Source organism: Lutjanus erythropterus, chromosome 23 (genome assembly GCF_056507025.1).
Source record: "Lutjanus erythropterus isolate fLutEry1 chromosome 23, fLutEry1.hap2, whole genome shotgun sequence".
Lineage (NCBI taxonomy): Eukaryota > Metazoa > Chordata > Actinopteri > Lutjaniformes > Lutjanidae > Lutjanus > Lutjanus erythropterus.
This window is the reverse complement of record NC_139339.1, coordinates 831,880-852,822: the sequence shown is the minus strand read 5'-3', so window position 1 is coordinate 852,822 and position 20,943 is coordinate 831,880. Positions and strand designations below refer to the sequence as shown.

Genomic DNA, 20,943 nt, shown 5'->3' with positions numbered 1-20,943 from the left:
TTTAAAATGAAGAGGAACAGGAAGTCTGCAGGAGGAGGAGGAGGAGGAGGAGGAGGAGGGTTGGCTAAGTCATGGCAGCTTGATCGGAGAGGAAACAGCTCAGAGGAGGCAAACAGAATCTGACTGAACATGTGAAGCTGAGAAAGCATTCAAAAATGCTGAGAAAAACTACAGAGCAGTCGTTCACTATGATACCAGGAAGTATAGGTTCCTAGTTACAGTTAAAAGTCAAGCAAGGGGAGGTGTGGCAGTAAACATGTCATATAATTAACACCTGAAAATGCCTTTTTCTGCAATATGGAGCCTTCAGTCATGATTAATACAAGTGATCTTCTACTACGAGGCTCAAGTCAGTTCACTATCGTATTCTGCCCTACAGAGGAAAAAGGCAAGAACTTCTCAGAGTGCAGAACTGAGAAAAACGACTTAGGAGTTTTATGGGGTTTTTTTTAGCCAAAATATTTGGAGCCAGATAATCGGATGTGTGTCAGTTTTTTAGCTTCATATCAGATTATTGTTTTTACATATTAATTATGACCTCTGACTTGACATTTTACTTTATTTGGAAGTTCCTGTATTCTGCCTTTGCAGAACGTACCAAAAAATATTGGGTCATACCATAGCAAAAGGCAGAAACTTCCATTTTATCTGATCACTTTAGCTTTAAAAAGCAGAATAATGATAAATATGATCAAATCCTCAGTCTGATAATGATGTCAAATGTTATTCTTTACATTATTATTATTATCATGATTTATTTACAACTTTTATTATGCTGCTGTCTCACACACTCCAACATAGTTTTGTTTTTATGACTAATCATTGCATGAGATTCTACTAGATATCTGCTTTGCAACAACAAAAATGCAATACGAAAGCAGTGTCACCTTAGCAGTTACCTGGTGATGGGTAGTCAGTGTGCTAAACATGTAACACATACTGGTAGGGTAAAGCCTGGTCAAATTTTATTTGTTCACTTCAGTGGTCTGGCCTCTCAACTTTACACAAACTACTATTAGTTTCCTGGTGCCTCATGCTCATAATCACAGAAAGCTTTGCACTGTTTGCTTTGTTTGACAAATGCAGCTCACTTTAGCTATATTCAAGAAACATTAGCCAGGAAAATCTCTTCAACAAAAAAATCTTCAACAGTGAGCGTATCTGGAAATAAAATATGTGACATCCAGGTAATCTTGTTTTGTTTTTATTAAACATGGATTAAATCATACAAAAATAGAACAGAACAGAGCTTAATGAAAAATAATTTAGACTAATAAAAAAAACAAATAAATGGGTTTAAACAATAAAAAACAGATACAAACACACAGCTAGCATATTTCACAACACAAGCATTAAAAAGTATTAATTAATAAATGAAATATATCAATATTCTATACTGAGAGATTAAATGCAACAGAAGACATAATTTCCATGAATAGTGTTGATACTGTGCATGCAGTGCATCATGGGACAGGCTTGGGGGGAATATGCACACCTGGTGACTTAAAAACTGCCAACACACCTCTGACACTATAAATACTGTTTACTTAAGAGTTTTGTATTGAAATAATTAATTTAGATAATGCAATTCAACTGAATATATTATTTGAATGTCTGAATATATATTTGACTGGTCTGCTAAAGCAACAGTCACTGCCAAGCGATTACAATTTGAAAATGTAACATTAAGTATTGCTGAAGATCAGATTTGGTATAAAATATGAAATTTAACTACTCCATACCTGGAAACATCTGCCTGAACCTCTATGAAAAGACTCTGCCTAACAGCTCTGACAGCATTTTAACAAATTTGTAGCAAACAGCCTTCCTACCACCCAGTTCTAATTTAGTCCCTATTTGTCACTTTAAATTATTCACTTTAATCAGAACTGTTTATTGAATGATAAAGAATAAAGTTAAATTTGAGTGTGTGGATCTTAAATCAGCAAATTACCTCTCATTGTTACATCTATCCCCAGCTACTGTTGGGTTGTAACAATGGACTCTTTGTATCTGACGTTAACTCACATAAAATGTGACTGTGTAGTAGACGTCAATAGAGTTTTATTTGTAGTGTTATGTATGAGGGTTTGAGTGGTCATGCATGAACGGCTACAGTTACTGATGCGCAAAGTGGTTCTACCAATCCCCATTTTCCCTATCATTCAAAAACAAATGCATAAGACATTACTGATGCATCATTATTGGTTTTCAGACACTGGCTATGTTTATGACTGAATAAAACAGACTTTTAAAATGTTACTCTGGCCTTCTGCTAAATCAAACCAAATGAGTTAGTGTCTGTTAATGAGTCATTAGAAATCATAAATTATCTTGTAGAAACAGGAGATGTTTTACTGTGAGCTCAGCTCCGTTAAATGTGCAATGCACCCTGAATCCACACAGGACTTTGAGCTACATTAACATTACTTTTAGAACTAAGAGAAAAGAAATACACTTAATCTTACTGACAGAATTTTGTTGGCAAAAATTAGCACTCTGTCACACCCCTGGTGTGAATAGGCTTCTACATTTAATTTCACTTACAACCCCATTAATGGAACATGAGGTCCAGGTTTGGTATTTTGGTGTCTGGTTTAGACACACTTGTGTTTCGTCAGCTGGTGTGACCAGGTGAAGTGTTTCTTACATTTGTCACACCAGTATCGTTTGTGTCCCGTATGAATGTGCTGATGCCGTGAGAGTTCGGATGATGTGTAGAAACGTTTGTCACAGTGTTGACACTGGTGTGGTTTGACTCCAGCATGGAAAAGCTTGTGTCTGTGATGTGAAAAGGAACAACTGAAACTCTTCCCACACTGTTCACAACTGTATGGTTTCTCTCCAGTGTGAACACGCTCATGGCTTGAGCATGCTCCTGATGATGGGAATGTTTTCTCACAGAATTTGCACTTGTACAGTTTTTCTCCCGTATGGATACGTTCATGATACAAATATGAACTGGAGGAATTCAAGACTTTCCCACATAGCTGACAGGAGTAAATTGTTTCTTTAGTATGGATGTTTTTGTGTGCTCTGTAAGAACTCAGATGCGTGAAGCTCTTACCACACTCCTCACAGCTGTATGGTTTCAGTCCGGTGTGGAGCCGTTCATGTACGTTGCGGCCTGAAACATTAATGAAAGTTTTGTCACAGTATCTGCAGTTGTACCGTTTATCCCCAGTGTGACTGCGTTGGTGGATTCTTAGGCCTTCCAGTCGACTGAAAGTTTTCCCACATTGGTCACAGTGGTGTGGTTTCTCTCCAGTGTGAATGACTTGGTGACTCTTGAGGTGACCTGACTGAGAGAAAGCTTTACCACACTGCTCACACCTGTATGGTCTCTCTCCAGTGTGAACTCTCTGATGACCTCTTAGATCTCCTGCAGTTTTGTATGTTTTCTCACACTGGTCACAGCTGTATGGTCTCTCTCTAGTATGAACTCTCTGATGCATCTTTAATCGATGTGCAGTAGGGAATTCTTTCTCGCAGTGCTGACAGCGGAAAGATCTGGGTTCTTCTGTGCATCTCTGTTTCTATAGAGACAAAGAGATACAGAAAGAGCATGTTACAGTTCTGTGTGTTAGTGGACTTGACACAAAATGTCATCATCTCTGATTCTCACAGTGGCCCTGACAGCTCATTGCACAAAACACATGCAAATAGACCAAACACAGGAAAATTAAGAGAACATCTTCATAAATATATAAAACCATATGTGCAACAGTTTGAAAACATGCTGCAAATAGCAAGTGCAAAAGCACTTGGATTGCCTTGTGTTTAAATGATGCTATATAAATAAACTGGCCTTACCTTGCCTAGAGAAAACTTTACACCACTGCTCTACTATGCACATGAGCTGACAGTGATTGGTGTACAGACATTGCAGAGCAAAAAAAAAAAAATAAATAAATAAATAAAGTATCAGTTCTTTTAATGATTTATGAGCAGATAGTGTTGGGAGACAGCATGTAGCCTGCATCATAATCTCATAGGCATATTTAAACCAGAACTATTCTTAAGTTTAGGCTACAGTAAGTCAAGCATTATCACATATAACTAAGAAGGAGGAAATCTTTTACTTGTATGTTGTCTGTGTGTGTGTTGTCTTTAAAGTCATGATATTTAGTTTCTTATTTACCACTAGGGATGGGTATCACAAGGATATTATCAATGTATAATAAGAAATAATAATACTTATATTGATACTGCTTATCAATACCGATACATATCAATACTCTTAATAATACTTCTTTCCATAATACAAAAAAGAGACATGAAATGCAAAGATGTGAAAAGATTCAGCAGACTTTTAACGAAAGCATGATGACCATGTAGGCCTATGGTTTACATCTTTGTGTCTGGTAATGCTGCACTACTAATCACATTTACAATAAAATTGCAATATGGCCAAGTGTAATATCCAAATCGCAGAACCAGAACAAATTTTTTAAAAAAGGAAAAATGTGAGAAAACAGCTTTATAACGAGGTACTGTTACTGTTACTGAGCTGCAGAGATGACCTGACCTAAAAATGTTCTGCAGATGAAAGAAAACATGTTTGTTTGGTTCAGACATAAATAAATATCAAATAATCACTATTTAGTTTATTTTTTTTCAGTGAACATGAAAATCATAATACAAATTGACCATTTGCATTTATTGTATTGCATACTGAAATTGCAATTTCAGTCAAAAATAATGGCAGTATGACTTTTTATTCAAAATTATACACTTAATTTATCCAGTTAACCAGGTGCTCGAAAAACTCAGAGGCGATATTTGAAAGTATCTGTCGTTTATTTAGTGAAAACATACGTATTAAGTTAGATATAGAGCATTTCTTTAAAACTTTGACTGGTTCAGCTGTTCAGTTAAAAAACAGATGTAATATATTTTATTTTTGACATGATCGAAAGAAGGTAAAGTTGTCTGTTCTGTTCTTTTTTCTGTTTTGTCTAGTTTGTTTCATTATGTTTCTTTATGTTTGTTTATGTTGTTGAGGTGTGGCTGATATTTTGTTAACTGGATGGTCTGAAATGGTACAATAAAAAAAACACACACACACACACACACACAGTTTAACGGCCTGACTGACTGTAACCCGATCAATGAGCTGACTGGCTCCGATTGACTTTCACTTCCGCTGTGCGCGCTCCCGCGAGCTGCAAGCAGAAGTCGACGCAACAGCAGCATCAACGTGGTCAAACGTCACTCGCCCGAATAACGTCGATGTGTAAAGTAAAGAACATTAATGTCGGCCGACATAAACAAACACACAGGAGGAAACACACAAAACACTTTAAAGTCACCTTTTGAGGAGAACTCATCCTGCTTCTTCTTCTTCTTCTTCTCCTTGGTCGGTCAGTCGTCCTGAAGTCAGACAAAATGGTCTCCTCACATCAAAAACGCAGCGCCGCCTGAGGAGGGAAGGTTAGGATGATACCAAAGGCTGCGGGCTGACAGGACTCCCCAAAAACACGACACTGAACACGCAGAAAGGTCCCTAATAGAATCATTTATCCTCGTTGAATTGCAGCCATGAAACGACGGCGTGTTTGTCTCATTCCTTTTCTGCTGAAATCATCCTGGTAGCTGCCGAATCGCCCCCCTCAATACAAACTGAATGGTTCAGTCCTGTCGAGCTGAGCAGAGACGGTGGAAACTTCTGAACAACACAGCAACACTCAAATCTATGGAAGCCCAGTTCTGCCAGTAAAAAAAAAAAAAAGACATTATATTATAACTTTATGACATTTATTACATATATTATGTCGCTGTCAGGAAGAAACTTCACTTGTTATAATCTGTTAAAACCCTGTATTTTAAAACTATTTTAGTGCTACTTAGTTAAAGTTTTATTGCATAATTATGTCTTTTTAATCACATAATTTTGACTTTTTATTTCTTAAATAACTTGACATTTTAGCACAAAATTATGACTTTTCATGTGATAATTATTAAGTTTCATCTTATATTGAACACCTCCTATTTCATAAATATAATTTTCTATCCTAATTATGATCTTTTATCTAAAAATGTCCATTTGTATGTCATAAGTATGACTGGTTATCAGGATATTTTTTGGGCTTCCACACATATCTTCCAGTGGTTATGGGGTAAATAAATTCTAGAATAATAATAATAATAATAATAATAATAATAATAATAATAATAATAATAATAATAATGATAAAAGAAATAAGAGGTTCAGCATCGTTGGATTTAATTTCTAAAAATATTAAATAAAAGGCTTCTGCAAATATGAAATTTTGCTAAGATAAAAAAAAAGAAAATATTTATGATATTATACTGTTTTTGTTCTGATCTACTGACATGATAGAAACCAAACATCACATCTTTGTTCATACATGAAAATTCAGCAGAAGTGCTGAATATATTATAACAGCTCCAGCACAAATGTAGGTGTATGATCTGTAAAGCAACCTAAGATTTGCTGTTTTAAAGAAAGATGTTTTTTCTGGTAAATATTCAGGTGTTCAGTTCATCAAAATGTGAGAGGTTTTAAAAGTTTTCAATCTTTGCCTAGAAAAGAGGGAGAGATGGACCGTACCAATGTCACTGCTGCCATCTACTGGCGAAAATGAATATTGTCCTGCAACTGCAGAGAGTTGCACTGATCTGAGTGGTGATCATCTTGTAAAACATCTGCCTTTAGTAAAAATGAGAGTCAAAGAAATGATAAGTCACTTAAATTAGAGGCAGTCGGACTCAACATTGATACTGACAACTTATCAAACAAACAGTGGTCCAGGGACATTGACATTTGACCAGGAATCAGGGTTCTTTACATTTTTATGTACCTAATTTTGACACTGGGGAAATACACAAAACAAATAAGGAAACTAAAAGTCTGGAGAGTTGGTCATTATGTTACCTCAAGGTAGATTTGTTGACAAAAAGATACTCTGGTTGTATGTGGACAAGTCTGTACAGATAATTTTATTCTATAGCAGAGACACGTCTACATGCAGCAGCGTTGACATTTGCTGTTCTGTCTGGATTCAGGATGCATTATGCAATGTGAGTCTGTAGAACAAAAGTCTCAGTTACACAAAATACAAATGAAAGATCATTGCCTAATTGATGAGTAATGTTAGTCAGTACAGAATATAAGTATAAGGTATAATTTTACTCCAAAATCCAACATATCTGACACAACAATGACAACCATGAATCCACGTTTCAGTGCCTGGATTCTACTTGTTTCTGTGAATTGCAGTGATCAATTTGCTTCTCTTTTCTTTAGCGTTCAGCAGACTGTAAAAAGATCATTCTGATTTCTGGTTAAAACTAATTGTTCAGTCAATTACACAATGGCTCTTTCTCATCTTTAGATGTGTGTCCTGTCTTCTGTCTGTCTGATTTCAGTTTCTTAAATGTGAATATTTTCTGGTTTCTTTCCTCCTCTCTGACAGTAAACTGAATATTTTGGAGTTGTGGACAAAACAAGACATTTGAGGACGTCATCTTGGACTTTGATCAACATTTTTTCACAATTCCATGGACTGAACATCTAATCAATTAATTGAGAAAATAACTGTGACTAATCAGTGATGAAAATTATCATTTGTTGGAGTCCTAAAACCACTATCTTAAACAATTTCACCATGTTTTATATGGAGGTAATCCAACAGTAGCAGAAAGTAATCAAGTTACATTAGTTTAGTATTGTGGATTATGCTACAGACTACATTTTTATACAGGTAATCAGTACCTGTATTGGAATTAATTTTTTAAGTAATCCTCCCAACCCTGGTATTTTCACAGCATTCAAGCTGAATGTTAACTCGACGACTCATGTTTTTTTTCACACAGTTGGTGTGATAATGTGTACAAATACTATGGTTTTAAATCACAGGGGCATACAGAAAATTTCCAGCAAATCTAAAAAAAATACACATATCTGGAATTTCTGACATTAGTTTATTAATGTTTTGGGAAACTGTGTAAGGCGTTGATATTCCTGGTAAAACAAACCTGTTACAATGAAATACGTTACTAACGTTAAACCAGCCAAATTACTTTAACGAGACGATACAATTTTCTTTTCTAATCATGTTTTTCTGAGTTGATGCATGGATGACTGTAAAAACAAAACAAGAAGCTAAAAAAATTAATGCAAGCAGTATGGCAGTGTAATATACAGACTGATTAGTCAACAACAATAAAAACTATTCAGCTGGACGCCAAACATACAAATGTTACGATATACTTGATTTTAAACACAAAAACAAAGTTGATCATTTACCAATTTAAGTCCCCCAATACTGATTTTACAATATAATGAGTGTGTATATGCAGATATTTAAAAACATGGATAATACCACTAAAACAGGCATTTGATTCCTTTCCCACTGCCAGTACAAGTATAATCTGCTGAGCTGGGAAAAGCTCATCAAATACAACACGTGGTTATAAAATGATGCACGGTTTAGCTTCTTCTCCTTTATCTGTGTTTTCTCTTAATCTGCCACAAACAGAGCTGAGGTGCAGCTGAGGGGTGTAACTACGAAGTGAGATTAATGTGTTAGTGAGACATGTTGAGTCTAAATCCAGGATTTTCAGTGTCACGAAAGCAGCTCTCTTTTAACCTGCTAGATCACCATGGTAACTGATGCTAAACTCATAACCTGGTCTGGAGCAGGTTATGTTCAGAGTTTATGATTAAATCGTCTGTAAAAAGTGCCGTTCTTTAACTAATTATTGTCCTAACAAAGTTGTTTATGAGCGATATAACTTTTAAACTGAGGGAAGACGTTAAAAATGAAAAGTTGTTGAGCTGTATGTTTGTAATATCACCGAACGAATCCATATAATGTAAAAATGTAATATAATGTAATGTAACAGCAGCACAAACTGTCTGCATCACATTGTCATGGTAACCTCCGTTTGGTGATGCAGAGTCATTTCCCCGTTTGCTCCAGATCATATTAACACTTTAAATTGACATGGTTTATAATCCACACAGTAAAATAATGATTAAGCAACTACAGACACTTTGAATACTTTTTACTGTTTTCTGTTTTGTCTCGGTGATTTTGCAGCTCAGATCACTGATTAGAAAATTCATCATCATTTATCACAGACAGTCTTAAATCAGTTCCACTCATTTTACGTTGGTTTGGTCAAAAACTTCAGTGATGTCCACCTCTCTGTCATCATAGGACAGTGTCAGACAGACTTCATCATGTTTAAATCTGCTGGATGGAGTTTTATTGTTTAATGTACAGTTTTCATGTTAGAATAAACGGCAGCATTAAGACCGCATTTAGTCGATCGGTAAGCATACTTCCTCTCCTGCTTTGTTTGCAGCAACAAACAACAAATTTTTGCTGCAATATATTTTGTATATTTTCCACAGCTCATAATTATAACTTGATCATTCTGACTTAAGTAAGTGGCTCGCAATCGCTTCACTTCATGCAGAAGAAGAGTCAAATGACGCAACAAACGCATTTAAGTTCTGAACAACACCTGGCAAGGGAACTGCAGATGAAATCTAGCCTTTCACTAAATCAGGTGCATTTACATTTGCTCACATATTGCTTAATGTACCTCATCCCTTTTCAAATAAATAAATAAATAAATGAATAAATGAATACATAGATAAAACTTTTTTTCTGATGTGTCACAATGAAGAACCAGACTCAGGGATTACATATATCTCTCACTCGATTAGACACATTAAAAATATATTAAATCAACATATAAATAAATATGACTACTGCATCCAGCTTGGTATCAACCAATACTCAATACAGTATTAAACTCAAATTAAAATTAAAGTAAAAAGTTTGTCACAAAATGGTCAAGGTCTTTTAATGACAACACTTGTGTTGAATATAGAAAAGTGTTTTTAGTCACACTTGTGTCTCTTCAGCTGAGATGTCCAGGTGAAGTTTATCTTACATTTGTCACACCAGTATGGTTTGTATCCTGTGTGGACACGTTGATGCTGTGACAGTTCAGATGCTGTATAGAAACATTTGTCACACTGTTGGCACTGGTGTGGTTTGAGTCCAGCATGGAAAAGCTTGTGTTTGCGGTAAGAAGATGAATAACTGAAGCTCTTCCCACATTGTGCACAGCTATATGGTTTTTCTCCAGTGTGGACTCGCTCATGTCTTGAGCGTGTTGTTGGGGTTGAAAATGTTTTCTCACAGTATTTGCATTTGTATGGCTTCTCTCCAGTATGGATATGTATGTGATACTGAAATGCACTAGAACAATTAAAAACTTTCCCACACAGTTGACAAGGGTAGATTTTTTCTCTAGTGTGGATGTTTCTGTGTGAAGTATAATTACGTAGATGTGTGAATCTCTTCCCACACTCCTCACAGCTGTATGGTTTCAGTCCAGTATGGATCTTTTCATGTCCTCTACGACTTGTTGAAGAACTGAAGGATTTCTCACAATATCTGCAGTGGTATGGTTTTTCTCCAGTGTGAATGCGTTTGTGAATTCTTAAACGTTCTAGCAAGGGGAAACTTTTCCCACATTGGTCACAGTGGTATGGCTTCTCTCCAGTGTGATTGAGTTGGTGCTTCCTAAGGTGACTTGACTGAGAGAATGCTTTACCACACTGGTCACAGGTGAAGGGTCTCTCTCCACTATGAGTACGCTGGTGGGTTCTGTAGTTACTTGAACATGAAAATGTTTTCCCACATTGCTCACAGCTGTATGGTTTCTCTCCTGTGTGAACTCTCTGATGAGTCTTAAGTCGATGTGATGTAGAGAATTCCTTCTCACAGTGTTGACAGCGGTGAGACCTGGGACTTGTTGCGGCTCTCTTCTCCTATTGCAACAGACAGAGATACAGAGAGAGGATATAAGTAAAGTGCAGTGAAGATAAAGTGTTGTTATCTCTGGTTTCTATTGCAACTTAACAAAACAAACGGACAGCATTTAGAAAGCAAGCTGCCATTTAAGAGTCATTAAGTTACTGCAGTTGGGTCCCTTTACCATCTTAATTCAGTTATTTCATTCAATCCAAGAAATGGTACAACAGATTAGAATGAAGTTCTTTTCAGTCTTTGCAGGCTTGAAAAAAATGAATGTTTTCTCATTTTCGTCTTGAAACAGGTAACTGAATGAACATGAAAAACAAAAAACAAGTCTTACTTTTGATTTTCTGTTACATTGTTTTGTGATGTCTCTCTGCTGAGCATTACTTCTCAGGCACAGAATCAAAAAAGTTTCTAATATATTATTGAAAGATATTTTTTAAATTGAAAAGTTCCTCAGTGATGACAGAGACTGTAGGATGAAACTGCTGCTGAGTGCAGTCTGAGAGGTGAAAAACGTATTTTTCCAGATTTGTGACTGGCAGTCACATCAGACAGACAAGTAGAGGGAGAGACTGCTCATATGGACTGACTGCTGAAATATATTCCCAATATAATGTATTATGTACTATTCACAAAGTGAGTCTAACGCAATCATGTTCTTGATTATAGCTGACTAATGTACATGAACTTGCCACCGTAGGAACAGTGGTTAAATGACTTGAAACAAGCCACATTTTAAGTGTGTGTCTGCTTGCATCTGTGCACCTAATGTCTGACCTCCCCCTCGCTCCTCTCCTGATACTTTCACATCTAGTGGCAAGAATTAAGAGTTTATCTTGACCTCAGCAGAGTTGGTGATTGCTGAAACAGTGGGAATATGAACCAAGACAAGATATGTCCAACAGTTGCTCTATCCTGAAACATTAACTGCCATATTGGTCATTAAAATATTATCTAGCATGAACTCTGTTTCCACGTCACTGCTATATTATAATAATGATGGTAAGAATAACAATAACAGATCTTATTATTCCCCATGGTGGCGGGTACACAAAGCGTCACATCTGGGTGAGTAATAGAGTATAAAATTAGAAAAAGAAGAAGAGAACAAGTGATGTTAAAGTGAGCAGCATCAGTGACAGAGTGGACTGAGTGAGTCAGGGCAAAACTTGACTCAGAAAACACTCACTGCAATGTTTGTAATGTGAAAATGCAAAGCTGACACAAAATAACACAAAATACAGTTCAACTGAAGACTACAGAGAATGCACCTGCATGTTTTTTTCATAGCCTGAAAGCTAAAACCCCCAAAACAGCTGCAGCTAACATTAGCACACCTGCAGTCAGTGAAGAAGAAGAAGTGTCGCCTAACTCTTCATGGACAACAAAACTGAGCTGAAGATAACTGAGCTTTTTAATGTGATGACTAGCATCAGCCAGCGCTCAGCCACTGGCTGCGTCTGAAACTCCTCACCAACATCATATTTAGCACACAACAGCGTTCAAGATTTATTTGTGTGTCTGAAACTTTAGTATGAAACTAATATTCATGAATTGCAGAATATTAACAGGAAATATTACAGTATGTGAGCACAGCAGGAAACAACGACAAGAATGTAACAGGAAGGAAATCACAGCTTTCCTCTGCGACATAAACAACAGCGTCGGCCCGTTGTGTTTGAGACGAGAGAGGGAGGGATGAGGGATGTGGTGTGTAAAATAATCTAACAAATAACTAACAAAATACCAGGAATAAATAACAGGGTTGAAACTAAGAAGTCTGGGCTTCTATTTTTACAACTGAAACAACATTTCTCTTATTACAAAGAGAGTAAAGCGCCAGAAAAAGGTATTGTTGGGTACCGGTACCAAAGTCCAGGTAAATTCCAGTTAACTTTATGCAGAAATGCTGCAGAGCCCTGTTGTTGTTGGCAGATCTAAAACCCTCGCTTGTCGACATAAGAAACACTAGTCGGTGGAATTATTTGTTAAGATTTTAATGGTGGTCGAAACTCTAAGATATAATTCAAATGTAAAACAACAACTGAAAGATAAAATGTCTCCATACTGCTCGTCTGGTGTAATCCAAGTTTCCTGAAGTCCCGACATGCTGTTTGCACACACACACACACACACACACACACACACACACACACACACACAGTTCAGACAGGTGAACGTGGCTCCAACAGTGAAGATTCAGGATAAAAACATGGTGGAAATAACATTTTTAAGTCAACTTGGCATGTTGGGACTTCAGGAGACCTGGATCACAGCAGACGGGGAGGGAACAGTTTTCCTGTGAGACTCCAGCAGGTTTTGTTGAACCACGGAACGTGCAGACGGACTGTAGCAGAGCTCTTCACTGATGGACACCAACGAAGAAGATTATCTATTTCTTTTAACCAGCACGTTGCCATAGAGATCATCATAATGTCTCCCAGGTTTAACTTGTCGTGCGCGCTCCCGCGAGCTGCCTGCAGGCTCGAGCAGGCAGAACTCGACACAACAGCAAACGTCACTCCGAGCCAGAATAACATAAAGAGCATTAATGTCGGCCGACACGAACAAACACACAAAGAGCTTTAACGTCACCTCTTGTGGAGAACTCATCGTCTGTCGTCCTGAAGTCACACAAGATGGTGGTCGACGTTCCTCGTCTGAGCGTCTCCTCATCAAAACTGGGATCGTGTGTCTGGAGGGGACCACGAGAAGAAAAGTCTCGCGAGATTTGTACGCGTTGTTTCTTCATTGTGTTTTTTTAAACCAAAACTTTATTGCACCATTACAAGCTACATCACCACCAAGCACATCGAAACAACACAAAAATGAGTTGAATTACTGTATTTGTAGTTTTCGTGTACATTTGTTAATATATTCTAAAAAAAAAAGTTAAAACTTTTTTTTAATGTACTGTTTTAGTTTTCTTTACGGTTGAACCAATCAGTGTTTTTTAAAATCTATAATCAAACTGAGGCATTCATAAAAATAAATGACAAATCTTAAAATGTACAAAAAGCAGTTTTCATGAATATCATCTGAATTATGAGGCCACCTGGTTTACTGGATAAATTAAGTGAATAATTATATTTTATTAAATTATAATATATTATAATTATTCAACTTTCTTGGTGTCACAATATTTCTTATTAAAACTTCTTAGCAGTTTAGTTTATGTTATTTTGGGTTTTTATTACAATAATGTTAAAATTGAATAACTGGCAGAAACTGTTATAAAATGAAAATATATTATTTATGAATTCATTACTACAGAATCAGTGTTTTTATTATATCCTAGTACAGGAATAACATCATATTTTCTTATATGTACATCTTAATTAAGAAGCTCAGAATATTTAAATTAATTCTAAAATTACTGAAATAAACCCCACTTTTATGTGACAATATTCATCTGTATGTGTGGAGCTGCTTCTCCTTTTGTCGCTTTCGTATCATTTAGTGCCTGTTACATCATTTGTACAGCAGGGGGCGCAGTCATCTTTTTAATGTTGGATCAATTGTATGAGGAAAGAAACATCCTTTATATTCTTTTCCCTCAATGCATGTATTTTTCAGATTATAGAAGAAAAGAAAGAACAAAAGTTTTGTCTACAACTCACAAATATTCACTTTACTGTCAGAGCAGCCAGAAAATATTCATATTTAAGGAATCAGAGAATTTGACTTTTCCCCCTAAACAAATGACTCCAAAAGATTAATTGATTAATTAATCCAGTTCCAATATTGTCACTTGAAGATTAGGCCCAAATATGTGGACAGGCTTGAGGAGTGACAGATTACATGTAATGGGATTACAGGAAACAAAACGTAACTGTATTCCGTTACAGTTACAGATTTAAGATGATTACAGATGAAAAAAACTAATAATCAATCAATCAATCAATCAATCAATCAATCAATCAATCAATCAATCAACACTCACAGCTGTCTGTCATTTCTACAGAAATGCTGTGTGAGAATGGAAAGCTTGGCAGGCTTGGCAACATTAACTGAGGAAGGCGGGGCTTAGTGAAGGGTCAATTAATCAATATTACACTCAAGGTAGAGCTGATGTGTTCAGGACTGAGGCACTGCTGAGCTCGTTAATTATTGTTTGGTGTAAGAATTGAATTTAATTTTTGTTAAAGATCCATGTTTGTGCATTTACCTCAGACACAACAACACAGAGAGAGATATAATCAATATCTAATCAATATGTTTGTACTGTCACCTCTGTCTTTTCAGTTCTTCCCACAGTGATACCTGTGGGCCTGTGGACATCATGAGGACAGAGAAGACGCAGTGTGGACAGAACACCACCAGGTGGCAGAGCAGTCTGAACACTGAGGTGGAGCAGAGGGTTAGTGATGTCATGACAGGTGGTGTCATAGAGGGGAGATACATCCCCTCCTGATGGCTGCGGCAAGGACTACAACCATCCATTAAAGGACTACAAAACCCACAGGCAGCAGCTGAACCGTATCAGCTGACTGCTGCAGTGAAACCTGCAGTGAGCAGGTTGATTTAAATCCCTGTTCTGGTTTTTTTTTGTCTTCTGAGAATAACTTGTCCTGTTATGAAAAGACTCAACACACTGAATTTAAGTTGGAGACCAAAGCCTGACTGTCTTCATTTCCTGCACCCACCTGGATCCACCTGGACCCACCTGCACTCACCTGGATCCACCTGGATCCACCCAAAGCTCCTGACCTCTCAGGACGTCACAGAAAGCAGGAGATCATCTTTGTGATATAATGGAGAAAATAAACACAGTATCACCAGACTTCCTGGACAAATCAGAGAGAGTTACTGAGTTAGAAAAAATGTCTTAATCATTTGTGTCTTATTGTAAGTTTCTCATTAAATCCTTCAGTTAAAGTCATAATATGCAACATTTCCTAAAAAATAATATTCAGACTTGTATAAACACAGACTCTGCAGTCCTCTGCCTACAGTTCCTCATTTTTCTCATCATGTTGCTGTTTTAACAAACAAAAACAATCTTTCTAGTGCATTTATGAACAGGTTGGACAAATTCTACTGATTCTACCTTTAAGTTGTTTCTTTCCTTCAGTCACAGCGCGGCTGCACCGGTGGACACTCCTGTCAACACTTAGCATGAACTTTTAACCCCAAATATGATTTTTTTACTCAATTTAACCAAACTGACTGTTTCACAACGTTAACAAACAGATCAGAAAGCATCTTCTTCTTAACTTTACAGACTGAATCCTGTCAGTTGACTAAAGAATCAAAACTCTTCAGACTCTGTACTGAAGCTGAATGATGTTCATGCAGTTTATAGTCTGTGGTTGAGGTTTAGTTTGTTTGCTCTTTATCTGTGTTAAAGGGAGGTGTTGGTCGGTTTGCCACAACCAAACCAGAAGAAGTCAAATTTTCCATCTGACACGTGTGAAACAAACAGAACCACATGAGAAAAACAAGAATGAGACCAAAGTTTATTGACCAATCTGAGTCCAAAAACCCACATAAATATAATATAAATAACAGCATATGAAACACTCATAGGGCAGAAAAATCTGACTATTTTAATAATTTATATAATGTTTAGTTTTAGTTTTCTCATTTCATATCTAATTTAGTCTAATTTAGCTTAAACATTAAAAAAAATAAATAAATAAATTAAATGAAAGTCCTGTGGTGTGAGGGTCTGTGGGGACCAGTTAGAGACCAGCTGGACATCAGTGGTTGGACTGGTGTGAAGGTGTGAAGGTGGACCTCAGTGAAGAGTAGACGACCTCTGGCTCTGCTGGAGACTCTGAACACACAAACAAACCACATGAGAAAAACATATATAAAGTAATAAAACCTCAGAAAATCTCATTTTCAGATCAAATGATTTCTTGGATCTTTTGTAAATTTATATTTAGATTTGTATTCATGTAGAAATCTGAGTTCAGTATTTGGTCATTTAATCTTCATTATTAGCTTCATGTTTTGTGTGTTTTTGTTGAAATGTGATTCAAAGTCTTCTCAGTTCACATCATCATCAGAGTCTGACCACTTTTACTCCTCAGACTACAGGGCTCGTATATTAGCATGATGCTAACTTTAGCATGATAATATACAATTATTAACAATTATTTTATTACGTTAGTGATAGTCATGTCATGTATCTTCTGTTTCCATGGTGATAAACGTGTCACGTGTCAGCAGAGGTGGGAGACTCAAGTCACATGACTTAACTTGAGACAGACTCGAGTCACAGGTTTGAGGACTTGAAACCTGTTTTTCTCATTTCCAGCTCTATATTTTCATTCTGAGGTTTCATGAGAGAAGCTTTGCAGCATCAACAGTTCAGAAACATCTTTATATATCTTGTACTGGTCCTTTATGCAGCTCCTCTTTTCACCCTGTTTGAATCAAGCTATTTTATATCCTGTTTCTTTAAGGCCCCCCTCCCTCAAAGCCCACGTCCCTCTGATTGGTCAACTTCTCTGCAGCCTGCTGAGGATCCTAAACTGTCCTGAACTCTTATCCACAACTAAAGAGCCTCTGATTCTGTCACTGATTGGATGATATTTCAGAGCATTTTCTGGTTTTCTCTCTGATGTCCTCCGGCTGCTCTGCCTCAACTTTCAGCAGTTTACACTACAGAGTTTTCTGACTGTCAGACTGGTTTACATGTTATTAGATGCTACTTTAGCTGCTAGCTGGCTAGTTAGCTCAGAGATTGGTCTGACTATTCACAACTACACACCCAGTACTTCTGAGCAGTAAAACAGTTTATCAGATCACAAATGAGACAAGGATAAGGTGGGAAAAAGAACAAAGGTAGCTGCTGTGTTTCTGAGGAATGATTACTGAACACAATCATACAACTTTACAACTTAAATCACTGATTTTGGGAGAGATTTTGGTGCCACTGGATTCTAATTTATGGATGAAATATTTTCTGTTTTTCTCTTTGATGTCCTCCGGCTGTTCTGCCTCAACTTTGGGTAATTTATGGAGTTTTTTAGCGGTTAGCTACTTAAACTGCTAATGGCTAGTTAGCTCCATGCAGCTGTCTCTGCCCGTCTGTGAGCTCAAACATGAGGGGACAGCAGGCTAACCAGCAGTAGCAGCTAGCTACATTAGCGATAAGTAAAGACACCTGTCCATCAGAAAGTCTGTAAATCACAGAGAGGTGAGCAGCAGCAGGACATCAGAGACTGTGAGACATACTGAAGCAGAACAGTCCAATGACGGCTGTGAGAGTGAGTGGACGTGTTGGACACTGTGTCTGGAGTGGACAGCTGGTTGTGTCAAGTTGTTAAATGAAAAAAAAAAATGTTGGATTTATGTCAGTCTGAAACCTGAGTGTTTTGCTCACAAAGATTATTTAAACATATGTGAACTTCATTATTTGCCGCTTTGGCCACGTTTAATAGGAACATCCAACATTTTAACATAATATATATGTCAGCAAATCAAGCAAAGCATAATAGGTCTCCTTTAAGGCTCTTTTAAAAGATTTTTTTTTTTTTTTTAACTTTTTTTTTTTCCAGATATTGAGAAGTTATGTCTTGATTTTGGTATGACTGAGTGATACACACAAACTCTCCCCTTCTTTCTCTTTCTGACAGTGAGATATAAATCTCGTGTCTGTGAAGTACTCAGCTGGAGTCAGGATGTTGTTAGCTTAGCTTAGCTTAGCATAAAGACTGTTAGCAGATGGAAACAGGTGGTCTGTCTCACTCCAGACTGCAGCCGTACCTCTTGTCCTGTTTGGTCTGATGACAATTTGTCCATAACTGACGTCTTCTGTTTTTCTCACTGCAGAGTAAACTGCAGCTGGTTCACTCTCTGCAGAACAAAACACACACAAGTTACTGCAAGTACTACAACTGATACCAGTACTGGTAGCAATACTGCCAGTGTTAGTACTACTAGTAGTACTGCAACACATGTAATATAAAGAAGAATATTAATACTGCTGCTGTAGAAATAACTTCTCATGTTTTTCTAGAATTGTTTTTTCTTCTTAACACCTCTTCTGTGAATAAAGTGGAGTGGAAAATTTCAGCTGCAGGATGTTAATCTGAAAGAGGAAACTAGACGACCACAAAAGACCACAAAATTTCTAATAAAACAAGCTGACACTCTTCATCGCTCGGTACAGAACAGACACGTTGCCATCAGCTAACGCTGACCACAGTGTAGTGAGAAACCACACCAGCATCAGACCAGTGTTCACTGGAAACAACAAGAGGAAGCTGTGGTTTCATGTGCAGAGAGATAAAGAAATTACAACATGATTGATTTCATAACTTAAGTCTGTCTCCTCTTTTATATCATAGATCAAATCTTACTTTGACGTCAGATAAATATTCCTAATCTTAGTTTTCTTTTTAAACACTGAATGTTCAGACTCAACATAGAACAGAGTGTCCTTCCTGCCCAGTCAGTCACGCATGACGATGTCCATCTGTCTGGTTTTCCTCCAGATCAGACCCACATGTCTCATCGTCCTCCTGCCCATCCATCAGAGTGTCTCTGCCTGCTCCACCTCTCTGCCCTGCCCCAGGGTAGGACTTAAATCAGGCCTGAAAAGTTGAGCCTGAAAATGCCCAAAAATTCTGTCCGAACCCAACCTGAACCTGTCCCTCATTAGCATATTTCAACCTAGGATTTGGCAGTGACACAGACAATATGTAGAGGGGAATTTGAACTGGCAACAACAAAACAAAAAAAAAAATACTACTAGCATTGCTTCTGATAATAATAATAATACCTCTCATCCTGTTTGATTTGGAGTCTTTGATGACTATTTGTCCATAACTGACGTCCTCTGTTCTTCTCACTGCAGAGTAAACTGCAGCTGGTTCACTCTCTGCAGAACAAAACATGTATTCAGATTATTTAAAGGTGCAGTAAAGACTGAGGACCTCCAACCGTCCACATCTGACGACCTGAGACTCAACAATCAGCTATCTGTCTCCAGAGTCTCTTACTGCACCGACCTGTGATCAATAACTAGCTGAGGACAGACAGAATCAAATGAAACAAACAGATCAATAATAGTGTTAATAAATTTCTTTGTCTTATTAAGAGTCGTGCAGTGGAACATGTGCAGGACCAGAGACAGGAAACTGGACGACCACAGACCTGTTAGTTTCTGTTCACAGATTCACTGCAGAGAACAAACCTCACACTATCACATGTAAAGACATCACACTTTATCATCAGATAAAATCAGAAACTGTATCATCTAAAAGACACTGACTTTAGTTTTATTGTCATTAAAAATAATAAATATTATAACTCAAATTGGTCCTCACAAAAATATAAGAACAAGAAGACACAGTCAGTGTCCCTGAATGTCTCCTGAGAAACAGGATCAATAAAACATCATTACCTCTGCTCCGTCTGATTGGCTGCTGTCGGTGACTTGATATTTTGACATCACTGTATGTGATGTCATCTGTGATGTCATCACCCCCAGCATCTTCCTCTGCAGCTGGAATGAACCAAAATGAACAGAAACTTGAATCAATATTTGCAGGACTGAAATGTTCAGAGCAACAGTGAACGCAGCACATGGTGGGAAATAAAATGTGAAAAATAATTTATGTCTTTGTCTTTTTTGTGTGTCTGAGTCTGTCTCACCTTTAGGTTTCCTGTGGACACATCGTCTCACCAGTAGAACCAGTAGAAGCAGTAGAAACAGTAGAACCAGAACACAGACAGGTAGAACAGTAGACAACTCAACGGGAATAAGAGTAGAGGAGGAATCAGAAGTAGTGGGAACTGAGGAAGAGGAGGAGGAGGAATCAGATGTAGGAGTGGTTGATGGAGGACTGGTTGTGGTTGATTTCTCTAAAATGAATTAAAAAATTTCACTTAAAGCAGAGAAATAAAAATAAATGATTTATTGTATTATTCCACTCTTCAGAAAGTAATTAATCAACCTGAAGTTGCTCCTGTTTGTTCTGTTCTGTTCCTCCTAGAACAACATGTGACTGTTGCAGAGAACCAGTGTTCTGACCTCAGGTGGATTATGTGAGTCATGTTGTGTTAAGATGAGATTAATGTTCAGTCAGTTTTAGGCAACAAAACTACTTAGTCATCTTTAGAAAAGTTTGTGTTTTGTGTTAAATAACTTTGTTCCATGATGTTATGTTGCTCT

At 37.2% G+C, this 20,943-nt stretch overlaps 2 protein-coding genes across 2 annotated transcripts; both read right to left on the bottom strand.

Moving 5' to 3' along the window:
- Positions 1-1,188: 1,188 nt before the first annotated feature.
- LOC146305129 (uncharacterized) lies at positions 1,189-5,835 on the bottom strand. The gene is made up of 2 exons (XM_084712087.1): positions 5,313-5,835; positions 1,189-3,536 (listed from the first exon to the last, which is right to left on the bottom strand). The coding sequence occupies exons 1-2, from the start codon at positions 5,328-5,330 to the stop codon at positions 2,598-2,600; spliced, it is 957 nt and encodes a 318-aa protein (XP_084568213.1). The 5' UTR covers positions 5,331-5,835; the 3' UTR covers positions 1,189-2,597.
- A 2,093-nt stretch (positions 5,836-7,928) lies between these two features.
- On the bottom strand, positions 7,929-13,534 carry LOC146305128 (uncharacterized). The gene is made up of 2 exons (XM_084712075.1): positions 13,407-13,534; positions 7,929-10,819 (listed from the first exon to the last, which is right to left on the bottom strand). The coding sequence occupies exons 1-2, from the start codon at positions 13,485-13,487 to the stop codon at positions 9,881-9,883; spliced, it is 1,020 nt and encodes a 339-aa protein (XP_084568201.1). The 5' UTR covers positions 13,488-13,534; the 3' UTR covers positions 7,929-9,880.
- Between the last annotated feature and the right edge of the window lie 7,409 nt (positions 13,535-20,943).

Coding starts and splice junctions, on each gene's coding strand:
- LOC146305128 (XM_084712075.1), bottom strand. CDS start 13,487: ATGAGGAGACGCTCAGACGAGGAACGTCGACCACCATCTTGTGTGACT. Junction 10,820..13,406: donor CGATGAGTTCTCCACAAGAG/GTGACGTTAAAG, acceptor CTGTTGCAATAG/GAGAAGAGAGCCGCAACAAG.